At 34.4% G+C, this 14,999-nt stretch overlaps 1 protein-coding gene across 1 annotated transcript in view; it reads left to right on the top strand.

The window, feature by feature from the left end:
• LOC121380574 (lipoxygenase homology domain-containing protein 1-like) overlaps positions 1–14,999 on the top strand; it is a 114,328-nt gene that overhangs the window by 54,827 nt on the left and 44,502 nt on the right. Inside the window, exons 17-21 of the mRNA XM_041509452.1 lie at positions 4,490–4,653; positions 4,932–5,018; positions 5,625–5,872; positions 6,637–6,728; positions 7,938–7,949. Coding sequence (XP_041365386.1) covers positions 4,490–4,653; positions 4,932–5,018; positions 5,625–5,872; positions 6,637–6,728; positions 7,938–7,949 — 603 coding nt within the window. The remainder of the gene's footprint in view (positions 1–4,489; positions 4,654–4,931; positions 5,019–5,624; positions 5,873–6,636; positions 6,729–7,937; positions 7,950–14,999) is intronic.

The raw sequence follows: 14,999 nt of genomic DNA, 5'->3' as shown, positions 1-14,999 counted from the left end.
TATAGATAGAGCTAGAAGCATCTGTTAAAGAACGAGAGAAGGGTAAGCCACTCATTTATAGAGATAGAGCTAGAAGCATCTGTTAAAGAACGAGAGAAGGGTAAGCCACTCATTTATAGAGATAGAGCTAGAAGCATCTGTTAAAGAACAAGAGAAGGGTAAGCCACTCATTTATATAGATAGAGCTAGAAGCATCTGTTAAAGAACGAGAGAAGGGTAAGCCACTCATTTATAGAGATAGAGCTAGAAGCATCTGTTAAAGAACGAGAGAAGGGTAAGCCACTCATGTATATAGAGATAGAGCTAGATGCATCTGTTAAAGAAGAACGAGAGAAGGGTAAGCCACTCATTTATAGAGATAGAGCTAGAAGCATCTGTTAAAGAACGAGAGAAGGGTAAGCCACTCATGTATATAGAGATAGAGCTAGATGCATCTGTTAAAGAAGAACGAGAGAAAGGTAAGCCACTCATTTATAGAGATAGAGCTAGATGCATCTGTTAAAGAAGAACGAGAGAAAGGTAAGCCACTCATGTATATAGATAGAGCTCATGTATATAGATAGAGCTGGAAGCATCTGTTAAAGAAGAACGAGAGAAAGGTAAGCCACTCATTTATAGAGATAGAGCTAGAAGCATCTGTTAAAGAACGAGAGAAAGGTAAGCCACTCATGTATATAGAGATAGAGCTAGATGCATCTGTTAAAGAAGAACGAGAGAAAGGTAAGCCACTCATTTATAGAGATAGAGCTAGATGCATCTGTTAAAGAAGAACGAGAGAAAGGTAAGCCACTCATTTATAGAGATAGAGCTAGAAGCATCTGTTAAAGAACGAGAGAAGGGTAAGCCACTCATGTATATAGAGATAGAGCTAGAAGCATCTGTTAAAGAACGAGAGAAGGGTAAGCCACTCATTTATAGAGATAGAGCTAGAAGCATCTGTTAAAGAACGAGAGAAGGGTAAGCCACTCATGTATATAGAGATAGAGCTAGAAGCATCTGTTAAAGAACGAGAGAAGGGTAAGCCACTCATTTATAGAGATAGAGCTAGAAGCATCTGTTAAAGAACGAGAGAAGGGTAAGCCACTCATTTATATAGATAGAGCTAGAAGCATCTGTTAAAGAACGAGAGAAGGGTAAGCCACTCATTTATATAGATAGAGCTAGAAGCATCTGTTAAAGAACGAGAGAAGGGTAAGCCACTCATTTATATAGATAGAGCTAGAAGCATCTGTTAAAGAACGAGAGAAGGGTAAGCCACTCATTTATATAGATAGAGCTAGAAGCATCTGTTAAAGAACGAGAGAAGGGTAAGCCACTCATTTATAGAGATAGAGCTAGAAGCATCTGTTAAAGAACGAGAGAAGGGTAAGCCACTCATTTATAGAGATAGAGCTAGAAGCATCTGTTAAAGAACGAGAGAAGGGTAAGCCACTCATTTATAGAGATAGAGCTAGAAGCATCTGTTAAAGAACGAGAGAAGGGTAAGCCACTCATTTATAGAGATAGAGCTAGAAGCATCTGTTAAAGAACGAGAGAAGGGTAAGCCACTCATTTATAGAGATAGAGCTAGAAGCATCTGTTAAAGAACGAGAGAAGGGTAAGCCACTCATTTATATAGATAGAGCTAGAAGCATCTGTTAAAGAACGAGAGAAGGGTAAGCCACTCATGTATATAGATAGAGCTAGAAGCATCTGTTAAAGAACGAGAGAAGGGTAAGCCACTCATTTATAGAGATAGAGCTAGAAGCATCTGTTAAAGAACGAGAGAAGGGTAAGCCACTCATGTATATAGAGATAGAGCTAGATGCATCTGTTAAAGAAGAACGAGAGAAAGGTAAGCCACTCATTTATAGAGATAGAGCTAGATGCATCTGTTAAAGAAGAACGAGAGAAAGGTAAGCCACTCATGTATATAGATAGAGCTGGAAGCATCTGTTAAAGAAGAACGAGAGAAAGGTAAGCCACTCATTTATAGAGATAGAGCTAGAAGCATCTGTTAAAGAACGAGAGAAGGGTAAGCCACTCATGTATATAGAGATAGAGCTAGATGCATCTGTTAAAGAAGAACGAGAGAAAGGTAAGCCACTCATGTATATAGATAGAGCTGGAAGCATCTGTTAAAGAAGAACGAGAGAAAGGTAAGCCACTCATTTATAGAGATAGAGCTAGAAGCATCTGTTAAAGAACAAGAGAAGGGTAAGCCACTCATGTATATAGATAGAGCTGGAAGCATCTGTTAAAGAAGAACGAGAGAAGGGTAAGCCACTCATGTATATAGATAGAGCTAGATGCATCTATTAAAGAAGAACAAGAGAAGGGTAAGCCACCTATGTATATATAGATAGAGCTAGATGCATCTGTCAAAGAAGAACAAGAGAAGGGTAAGCCACCTATGTATATATAGATAGAGCTAGATGCATCTGTTAAAGAAGAACAAGAGAAGGGTAAGCCACCTATGTATATATAGATAGAGCTAGATGCATCTGTTAAAGAAGAACAAGAGAAGGGTAAGCCACTCATGTATATAGATAGAGCTGGAAGCATCTGTTAAAGAAGAACGAGAGAAGGGTAAGCCACTCATGTATATAGAGATAGAGAATCAATATAAATTTTGAATAAAGCTGTAGTTGCTCTTTCTGAACCTCTATAATTATTAGTCCCCTACCTGTCCAACCGGAGGGGACTATAGGTTTCATCTCCGTCCTTCTGTCTGTCCATCCGTCTGTCCTACATATGTTTTCTGGATGGTTTTTTACAGAAGGATTTGAGATATTAAACTGAAATTATGTGTATAGCTTTATCATGTACTGTTACAGATCAAGTTTGACTTTCATGGTGATTTACCCATTTTTGATGGAGTTATGGACCTTAAACTCAGACAATGTGAAAATTGGTTTTCCGGACTTTTGTTTTAGAAGGCCTTGAGATATTGAACTGAAATTTTGTATATAGCTTTATCATGTACTGTTACAGATGAAATTTAACTTTCATGGCAATTTACCCATTTTTGACAGAGATATGGCCCTTGAACGTAAGAAATATGAAAAAAACATTTCCGGACTTTTGTTTTGCAATACCTGAAAATATTGTTATTGAGGTGAAATTTTGTATATAGCTTTATCATGTACTGTTACTGACCAAGTTGTGATTTACCCACTTTTCACAGATGTTTGGCCCTTGAATTTAGGAGATATGAAAAATTATTGGGTCACGATGCCTCAAGACTTTTTAGATGAAATTTTGTGTATAGCCGTATCAATGTACAGTTAAAAATAAAAGCTGGCTTTTCTGACAGAGTTTTGGCTCTTGAATTCAGGAGATATTAAAAGATTGGGGACCCAGTGGAGAATGTGTTGTTTAACTTGCAGATTCAACCTAATTTCAGTGTTTCCCCTAGGGGCTGGAAGGACCCCGCACCGACCCCGTGAATTTCTTTACCGGGACCGTAAAAATTGTAACCATTAAAAAAAGGGACGAGTTCACTTCTGTGATTAATTCACCGATATTATTAAAAAAATGCAAATGCTAGTAGTCATAAATATACTAGTATTCCACAAATATGTACATTGTTAGAGCCTGGTGGCCAGTGAGGGGGAAAAAAATAAACCATCACGATGATGATCGAATGAAAAAAAAATAAAAATCAACCAACATCGATAAAAAAGGAAAACGGATCTACAAGTCAATACTTTTGATTTCCTTTCACATGCAACAGTTCACTAATGAATATATGGTCACCGGTAATCTATGCCCCATCCCTGAAATGAATATACTTACAGATGTAATTTTATTAAAGTCCAAGTTAACAAAATGTTTCAGTCATTTTGGCGCCATGGTATTAAGTGACTGGTACTCAAACAGTTGTTGCTCTTAACACAGTGCAGGCATAACAAAATAAACGGTGACCAGTCTCGTCAGATCAGGGTGGTTGTTTTTTTAAAAGGTTGCACATAACCATATTGTTTTACGAACTTCCAAATGTTTGTTTGTTATTTTTGGTCTCTTTTTTTTGGTGTGTTGTTGTTGTTTTTTAAATTATATTTAAACATTTAATTCTAGAAGACCTGGGTTTTACTTTTAGATAAATAGATAGATAACAGATAATACATATTACAGTCAGTAATTCATTAATATGTATTATCTGTTTGTGCTTAGTCTAATACTTTTATACTTCTTTTTCAAATTATTGTTTTGACATTATGCAAATATTTAATAATAATAATAAACATTATTATTAAAATCTATCTTAAAATATCTCTTTCTATAAGTGTACATGGCACCCACATGTATTTCATAATGCATCTAAAAACAACTGGAAAATTTAAAAAAACATTACCGGGGAGCATGCCCCCGAACTTCCCTAGCATTTTTGCACCCTTTGGGGGCTCAGTTAACGTCAAACTATTTTGCCAACCCTCTGAACAAAAATCCTGGGGGAAACACTGACCTATGTACATGAAATGATTGTATAAAGCAATGTTTTTGCCAGTGATTCCTTATGAAGTGACTGTGTGGACGGGAGACAAGACGTTTGCAGGGACAGATGCCAGTGTCTTTATTCAGATGTATGGAGAGCGCAACAAGAAAACGGAAGAAATCTTTCTGAGAAACAAAACGGACAATTTCGAACAGGGCAAGATGGACAAATTCAAGGTATTTGAGAATTGGGATTTGTAAATTTGTGTTAAAACTGAATTTATATGTATTCTGTGTATCAGTTTAAGTACTGTTCAACGTGAAACAGTTCTTGATTTAATCTTAAATTTGCATCAATATTGTCTTAATCCTGAATATGTGTATTCTAAATAGTTTTGAAAAGGATATTTTACATCAACTTCTGTTAGACTTATTGTAGGAGTGTTTTATCATTTTCAAATTTAAGCCACTGAAATTACCAGTGAGAATAACTACTTTTTCTAAATTTAATTTAGGTTGAAGCCTTAGATATTGGCCGCTTGAAGAAGCTTCGTGTTGGCCATGATGGGACTGGAAAGATGTCAGGATGGTTTCTTGACAAGGTCAGACTACATGAAATATTATTTAGATCTTATTTTTCCAAAGTGGTGGGACATAGCCCAGTGGTAAAGTGCTTGCTTGGTGTGCGGTCGTTTTGGGATTGATCCCTGCCTGTGGGCCCATTGGACTATTTCTCGTTCCAGCCAGTGCACCACAACTGGTATATCAACGGCCATGGTATGTGCTGTCCTGTCTGTGGGATGGTACATATAAAAGATCCCTTGCTACTAATGGAAAAATGTTGCGGGTTTCCTCTCTAAGACTATATGTCCAAATTACCAAATGTAACTGTTGTTTTTCCAACTTATGATTATTTTTCATATTAATAACACTTATTATATACTTTTTAACTCACATTTAACTTTTATCTTTTTCTGGGTTGTGAGTTAGCTTGATGATAAAGTTTCCACTTAAATATAAAAGAATTTGCTGCATCAATCCATAATATAACCAAAAATATTTTTCCCATTCTAGTGATTTTCTACAACTGGAATATATATATATATATATATATATATATATATATATATATATATACATTTAGAATACTGACCTGAAATGAAAAGAAGGGCTGGATATGAGTAAATATGAGTTTGATATAATTACAGATTTTGATCCAGCGACAACCAATCCAAGGTGCGAGAAAGCGTCAGAAGCGGCCCTTGTCGGCAGCAGAACGCCGCCAGTCGATACTGTCAACCTACAGGTCTGACAAGGACGATGACGACTCCGATTCTAGTCCACGAATGGCGCGGCGTAGGAAGAAACAGGGATCAGTTCAGGACAGGATAGATGAGATGGAAGAAGAATCGTACGACGGAACTGAAACGGAAGATTATTGGTTCTATGTAGACAAGTGAGATGATTGTGGTGATGTTGGAGAGAAGGGGGAGTGGTTGGGATAGGTGCCATGCTTTTTATTTTACTTTTTTTTTTTTTAAACAGGAATGATTGAAAATAATTGTCTTTGTGCCAAGCAGTACAGAATAGCCCTTAACTTTGTTTATTAGTCCATTACTGGTCCAACCGGAGTGGACTATTGGTTTCGTCTCAGTCCTGTATGCCTGTATGTCTGTCTGTCTATCCATCTATCCAACATATAGTTTTCTGGACCTTTTTTGCACAATGCCTCAAGATATTGAGACGAAATCTTGTTTATAGTGTTATTATATACAATTATAGATGAAGTTTGACTTTCAAAGTGAATTACCCATTTTTAATACAGTTGTGGCCCGTGAAATTAGGAGATATGAAAATTTGTTAGGCCTGTTAGCTGTACTCTCAGAATACTTGTTAAAAACATGAAGAATTGAAAATAATTGTCTTTATGCCAAGCAGTACAGAATAGCTCATAACTTCAGGGTATTATTCAGGAATTTTCCAGTGTTCCATGAATGATGCAATTTAATCATAACTGGGATGTTCTTTTAGGCTACTGGATGATGCAATGTACAACTTAATTTATCAGAAAAAACATAATTACAGAAATATTTAACTAAACATCAAATTGGAATTTTTCAGTGTCACTTGCTTTTGAGAAGGAGCCTGTATTTGGTACCATAGAACATCTGAATAAATCCCTGTATATGTAGTTAGTTTTAATATGTTTGTTTTTGTCAGATGGTTTTCCAAAGGTGAAGATGATGGTGCAATTGTCAGGGAATTTGTTCCCACTGACAAACATGGACGAACACTGGAAGGAGCCTTAGATGGTAAGCTTTTATTTTAAGTCTGGGTTTTTTCTTCAAATATATATTTTAAGTAAGTTACAAAACATGCCAGTTTAAATTATGCATAATAAATTATTGATGATGGCTTCTATTATTATTAACATGTACTAAAAAATAAAAATCATTTCATTGTTACCTATGTGATCTTCATCTTTTTAACTCATCTTACATGTTAAAACCCTTATTATTGATGTCCTTAATATTTACAATTTGTCCATGACTTTGCTATAGCATATTTGACAGCTTTTTCATAATTTTCTCTCTCTCTTTTTTTTTTTTTGGACCTTTTTTTTGGATGACTTTTATAGTTTTAACTGAGTTTACAGATATGTATAGTACATTTAAGTGGTCTCCATATATTACTGGTATTCTTAGTCCTTGAGTCTTATTGAACAATGTCTGTACTGAAAACAAAGTATGATTCATATCCCAATATTTTTTGACATCCATTGTTGGTCAAACAACAAATTTATCATTAAAATAGCTGCCACATTCAGCTTTCAAATCCTCAATATGACTGAGAGGTTCCAGTATTTGTTAAGAATAATTGCCTTTTCAACTAAAAATTCTGACAGAAAATGAAAAAAGTAAGTCAAACATTTTAATATAGTAAGTAACTTCATGTTATTCTGTTATTATATTTGACCATTTGGTGGCGGGGGGGGGGGGGGGGGGGGGGGGGGGGGGGGGGGGGGGGGGGGTATGTGTGTTGTGCAAGATGACAGGAAATATGATTTAGTGAATGCATTGCATGCAGTATACATAACATGGACTTGCACAATGTCTGCAAGATATCTCACCTGCAGTCTTCTGAAGGTTATCTACCCTGATGCAGATGACATTCAATTATGTGGTAGACAAAGGACCTTTGTGTTGACTTTTTCTAAGCATTGAAAAACTGTTATGATCACTTAATTATTTCAAGTGATTGTTACACTTTTTTTCATCTTAATGGTTTTTTATATAATTTTGTGGTAATGTTAATATTTTGTTAGGAAAATATAATATTAGGAAACCTTCCTGAATCAAAGTTTTTGAGACTTTATTGATGAAACATAAGCTTTATGTCAGACATACTTGCACCCAGTAGACATTAATTTTATTTTTTTCTAGGGTATTTAAAATATTTATAATGTTGGGCTTTTAAGACTGTAATGCAATTTTAAATTATTTTGATTTCCTTTATGATAGGTGATCAGAATAGTGAGTATATTATAAAAAAAATTAACCTAAGGCAAAACAATCATAACACTAGTATACTAGTTGAAAGAAAAAAGAAATGTATTTGTGAAATGGTTTCAACAATTTATCAAATACTAATTGGTGAAAATTGCAAATAGCATTGTCAAAGGAACAGAAAGATAGAAGCTGTTCTGTCTCCAACTGTGATTGCTAGAGCATGTGCATATTTTAGGGCATAACAAGTTTTCAGGCATTTTCATCAAATTCATCTTAGAAAAACATACCCTTAAAAAAACCCAGTTAGGCTATATGGAGAAACGCTATTATGAAAGTTCTTTTAGTGTCGAAGTAAAAGTAAATTTGTGGTGGAGTTGGTTAATATTTGGAGGAAAAAAAGACATAAAATATCCTGTGCTGCTAGTCAGTAGGAGTAATGACAGCAGAAAACCTCTCCAACATTTACAATCTCTGTGTAGAAAATTAGCTTAGAGTTTCATGCCCAGAAGTGTCTGTTTAAACCTTAATTCCATAAAAAGACCAAAATATTTATCACCATTGATGGATACGTGACCAACACAGTGTCTACTCAGTATTGTTTGGTATTTTTGTAACTTCAATATTACTTTGCTAGCAATCCTGTCATGACTGGTTTTCATTATTTCAGAGAATTATTATTATGACCAATTAATCACAAAATATTATCCAAAAATAAGAGTTAAATATTGTTTAGCTCTTAGTGACTTGTGTGGTTTCTGCAACACAGATTATAACAATTAAAATGCCATTTTCTATTAGAAATCTTTATGATTGTTTTGCCTCATTAGTGTATATTGCTGGAATGCATGTTAGTGCCATAAGTAATTTTAAGAATAAAGTTGCATGTTTCTTTATCAGTGTTTGTACACAATAAAATAATCACATATTACATTAGAAATTACTGTTATAATCGGTATTGTTGCTACATGTATGCATTTAGTGCAAGTCATTGGTTTCACATGTGGAAACATATTTGTTGCAGTAGTGTCTTGTGCCTTGTCAGGTCATTTGTATCCAGTAAAACATTGTGCTTTTTAGTTCGTCCTACTGTATATAAATGTTAGCTTTTTATGTTTCCCTACACTAATATTAACACATTTACCCAACCTGCGAAAGTTGTGAAGATAATCAGCGGTGTCACCACAAAAAGCTGTTGCAAAATTGAGATGCAGTGGCATATTTATCATTATTAAATATTTAGTAAGTTATTAATTGTACTAAATTGATGTTGTAAGATGATCTAAATCTTGAGAGCTGTTTATCCCAATTTTTAGCGGGGCGGGACGTAGCCCAGTGGTAAAGCGCTCGCTCGATGCGCGGTTGGTCTGGGATCGATCCCTGTCGGTGGGCCCATTGGACTGTATCTCGTTTCAGCCAGTGCACCATAACTGGTATATTAAAGGCCATGGTGCATATAAAAGAACCCTTGTTGCTAATCGAAAAGAGTAGCCCATGAAGTGGCGACAGCAGGTTTCCTCTCTCCATATCTGTGTGGTCCTTAACTATATGTCTGACACAAATATAACCGTAAATAAAATGTGTTGAGTGCATCGTTAAATAAAACATTTCTATCCCAATTTTTATGATGAATTTTTGCAAAAGTTTTATGTTTTATTTTTTATTGTCTGGTTACAAAAATATGTTTTATGGCTGTATTATTGCATAACAGTTTTGTGATTATGTTAGTAGTGGAGTCAGGGTTTCGGCCAGAGGGTAAAATTACGTACCCTAAAATCTTGGAAATTTAATGGATACATTTGGATACATTTTTATAATTTTTGGAAAGGTTATAGTAAATTGTTTAAAATTTGTCAAAGTACATGAAATGCAATGTCCAATTTCAAAAGATTTCAACCCTATAACCACCTAGTAGGGGCATTTAATGATCTGTTTTATTTTTATTATGTACCTCAAATTATTTTCTGGCTAAAAGCATGGGAATGTTTGCATGAGGAATAATAGGTCATATGATTTATTCATTTAAGTGGACACATTGAAATATTCCCCCCCCCCCCCCCCCCCCCCAGCTAATTGTATCATAGGCTGTAATATGTTGTTATCGATAGAAGAAAATACAAATAAAATACCCTCTCTTTTTTTGCTAATCAGGAGAAAACTATGTGATGTCAACAGGCTTTTCTAATGTGCATGACTGAGTGGCAACTGCTTTGTGTCTGGCATCTAATCTCTTTTGATTACACAATGTGTGGGCATAGTTTTAAAAATAAGGCCAAAAAAACAAAACAAAACATATTTTATTTATAGTTATGTGGCTTTGAATGCTTTTAAAAATGCTTTTCTTGACAATCCATCAAGTTTGTGATTTGCTTATGGATGACATGATTTGTTGTAATAAAAGTACATTTTTTGGATAGATTTTTTAAATTATTAGTCCCCTACCAGTCCAACCAGAGGGGACTATTGGTTTCATTTCTGTCTGTCTGTCTGTCTGTCTGTCTGTCTGTCTGTCTGTCCATCAGTCTGTTCCACTGAAATTTTATGTATAGCTTTATAGATCAAATTACTATGTGGATGATTTACCTATTTATGACACATGAACTTAGGAAATATGAATATTTGTTTTCCAGACTTTTGGGGGGGGGGGGGGGGGGGCAATGTCTCAAGATACTGAGCTAAAATTTTGTGTATGCCCTTTATTGCTTTATCACATACTGTTACAGATCAAGTTTGACTTTCAATGCAATTTACCCATTTTTGACAGAATTATGGCCCTTTAACTTAGGAGATACGAAAATTAGTTTTCCAGATTTGTTTTTGGCAATGCCTCAAGTAATTGAACTGAAATTTTTTGTATAGCTTTATCATGTTCTGTTACAAATCAAGTTTGATTTTTATTGCAATTTACCCATTTTTTCACTGTTATGGCTGTTAGTTTTCTGGACTTTGTTTTTGCAATGCCTAAAGATATTGAGATGACATTTTGTATATAGCTTTATCATGCACTGTTACAGATCAAGTTTAACTTTCATGGCAATTTACCCATTTGTCACAGAGTTATGGCCCTTGAATTTAGGAGATACAAAACTCTGTTGGGGCCCAGTAGGGAACGTCATGCTTTTAAATTAGCAGTACTCTCAGAATTCTTTATCAGTGACACGCAGCACATTTTAATTGAAGTTACAACTTATGTGGCTTTAGATGTTTTTAAGCATGCTTTTCTTGAAAACAAAATACAATCCATTAAGTTTGTGATTTGCTTTATGGGTAACATGATTTGTTGCAATAAAAGTATTGATTTTTGTCAGATATATTTGTTTATCATATATATTTTTTTATCATTTACATTGGAATTATTTGTTATGCATGGCATTTTGGGACTGGTATATTTATTTACAGTACTTATTTTGGGTTATTTTTATGATACAATATTAATATTATAGCTTGTATTATAACAATTAGCTAATGGTAACTAAAGAATTGTATATAATGTGTGCATGTCTTAATGAATTGTTGTATTGTGGCTTAAAAACAATAACATGCTGATCAGGCATAAAGTTGTTCTCAATTAATTCATGTTTTAAAATAATTTTTCTTTAAAATTAGATTGTTAAATAATTCTTTTAAAAGATAAATATAACTAGATTAATCATAATTTTAGAAGCCAAATTATAATTAATAATAAAAACATTAGTAAATTGGTAAACAGTTTTTTCACACCAAACCAATTATAATTCAACAGAATTCTTGTCTGATAGGCACGTTAACCATCAAATGTGGAGGATACGGTGAAAAATATTGTACTTCAATATTCTTAGTTTAGTGTTTTTGAAACTTTTTATTCAATTCAAAATTATAATTTAGAGATCAATTTTGGATTTGTGTTCAATAAATACACAGCATTTAATATTACTTATTTTTTATTAACTTCATATATTGTATTGTAAACAGATATAACACTAGTCTTTTATAGAATTATTTTTCAATTATTTTATACATTGTCCTGAGTTTGATTTAATTGTAAGATATTTCAGACCAGCAGTGTTCTCGCTGGGTGAAAATTAAAGGAGGGCGGCCGCGCAGCTCCACACCTTTAAAAAAAAAAAAAAAAAAAAAAAAAGAAGCAAAAAGCGGAAAAAAATGGGGTGAGGGGAGAGCTTGGTGGTTACCATGTTGTTGTGTGTTGATAGATTTTGTGGAAAGACATACTTCTTATTTTGATTACAAAACATTTATACGAAATACAAGCAGGCTCGTCTTTTAATTGAACCGAAGATGTTATCGATCTGATATTCACTGGCAGTTCCAGTTTTGCTGAACTGATCAAAGTTTTAATATTATTATTTTAATAAAGATTTCAAGATATACGAAAAACAAAAAAGACGTGTGTGTGATCCCCTAATGTCGAAACATTTTTTGTTATTCCCATCTTCATCGATTGAATCGATCACTATGATAAAATATTATCGCCAACAGTTTTGTTTTTGTAGTGGCGGTGTATATATTATTTGGCACCCAAGATGAATTATTTTAATGCTAAACACTACCACTTCCATTGATTTTATAAGCGGTGATATCCCCCCAAAATGAAAAGTTTACAATATGTTATAAGAACTGCTGAATACACATAATGACAGAAATGACAGAAAGTAAAAATCGTCAGTTACAATCAATTATATCTGTAACCGAGGACAAAATATCAGACGACAGTTAGTGGAAACAAAAGATAGAGTGACCATTCTGATCACGTGACAAATTTGGTGCCAAATAAGTCGGGGGATTTTCAGTCGGAGATTGCCGAATCCATAAAAAATAAAAATGTTTTCATTGCTCAAATAAAATATAACTTTTATTGTGTGTATTAAACATACAAATGGATACAGGTATGGGACAGAATAGAGGCTGTTAAAAATACTATTAAATTACGTTACGGTAACTGTCGTAAATGTTTCGTCAGTTGCTTTTTCATACACAACGCAGCTTGTTTCCTTTGATGTCCAGTGTGCAGACTGATCGTTTTGGGGTTTTTATGTGGAAAAAAGTGTGCATTTGGAAATAGTGGAGATAGGTGCTGGAAAATATAGTAGGGTGCTGGAAAATAAAGGAGGGCGGAGAACATGAAAGGAGGGCGGCAAAATGCAATAGCAGGGCGGGTCGCCCCGCTTAAATGGAGCAGCGAGAACACTGGACCAACATAACCTTCTTGATGGCTAAAATTACATTTTAAATAGTTTTTCTTGTTTAGAATATCAGTGTTTGTATAAACAAGGTGTTTGGTGTTGTCCTAATGTTTATTGAAGCTCATACCAAATTTTACCTTCCAATAATTCCTTACATAAGAAAAATATATATATATTACAAAATAAAATAAAAGTAAGTGCTAGAGACATTATTACACAATCACAAATACATTGGATATAAAGACACTGGTATTCTAAACAAGAAAATGTATTTACGAAGTCCGGATTATATCAGATAAATTACAAGCTACTTGTAATAAAACTAACTGAACTGTAGAACATTAGGTAAAAACAACCAGTAAACCAGGTTAGATTGAAATGGCCGTTTTATTAAAAACGACATAAAATTATAACATCACATCACATTATGTAATAGTAAACACCTGACAAAAGTAGGTGTTCAGGAAAGTGAAATGACATAGTAACATTACATAATAAATGCGAAAAGCACTGTTGTAGGTGGGGGAAATCCGCCCATCTGTTAAATCTACATAAAAGTATATGAAGAAATGTCAATTGTTCTTGAACGTATCAATATGAAAACATTTAATGTATATAACAAAAATGTGTTACATTAAACATCTGATGTACAAGATATCCCGTGTGTTAATTATAAACAAATCAAAAACATATGTCAATATATAACATAAATTAGAAGCCATTGTTATTAATCGTTCTTAACAAGATATCATTTTCATAATGGTGGCAAGACACGGGGAAGGTGGAGGGAAATTAAAAATAACAATTGCGTCTTACCTGTACGAAATTATTTGAAACTGACGCTGTTGTTAAGTGACGTCACGACGCGAGGCTATTTAATTAGCCAACGTGATCTTCCTTACGCAGTCCTTTTGCGCCCTGCTAAATGGCATACAAAGACATATGTTTATGATTATAACCGACCTCTTAAATACAATTAAAAACAGTTGTATTTAATTGTTGATTTACGAAGTCCGGATTATATCAGATAAATTACAAGCTACTTGTAATAAAACTAACTGAACTGTAGAACATTAGGTAAAAACAACCAGTAAACCAGGTTAGATTGAAATGGCCGTTTTATTAAAAACGACATAAAATTACAACATCACATCACATTATGTAATAGTAAACACCTGACAAAAGTAGGTGTTCAGGAAAGTGAAATGACATAGTAACATTACATAATAAATGCGAAAAGCACTGTTGTAGGTGGGGGAAATCCGCCACCTTGCTAGATAAGCTACTGCCAGCCGGCAATAGCTGAAACTAGCAACCCCCCCCCCCCCCCCCCCACAGCAGTTTGACTGACTTAAAAGGCCATATCAGCCTAACCTGAATTGAAACACCCATCAGAAAAAAACCCCGATACAATGATCCACGACAGCACTGGGTTTATTAAAGCTATTAAAAATAGTAAGTACATACAAGCTAGGGTTGATTCACAGGAACCTTCAAATACACACGTTCCCTTTTACAATAATCTACGAGAATGCCATGCATCCGACGCATTTTTTGGTATTGAGGTGTGAGAATGCATGTTTTATCAACACATTTTTATTTTTATGTAAGAAGCTACGAGAATGCCATGCATTCGACGCAGTAAGTTAGTTTTAGCTATTAAAGTAAGAAAATCCCATGCATTCAACTCAGTAAAAGTAGGATTTCCATACAGTAAGCCACAAGAATGCCATGCATCCGATGCCACTGCCTGTATGATAGTAGTGTAAACTGTAATTCACCATAATTCGAAAGATGGGATTCTAATATATTGCTTAAACGCGTTAGAATTCCACCTGCCCATAGCTTGTATCTCTGCCTCTGATACCCCTTGACTAGCAGCGGTGCTAGCAGCACC

Source organism: Gigantopelta aegis, chromosome 9, assembly GCF_016097555.1.
Source record: "Gigantopelta aegis isolate Gae_Host chromosome 9, Gae_host_genome, whole genome shotgun sequence".
Classification (NCBI taxonomy): domain Eukaryota; kingdom Metazoa; phylum Mollusca; class Gastropoda; order Neomphalida; family Peltospiridae; genus Gigantopelta; species Gigantopelta aegis.
This window is presented reverse-complemented; position numbering and strand designations above follow the sequence as displayed.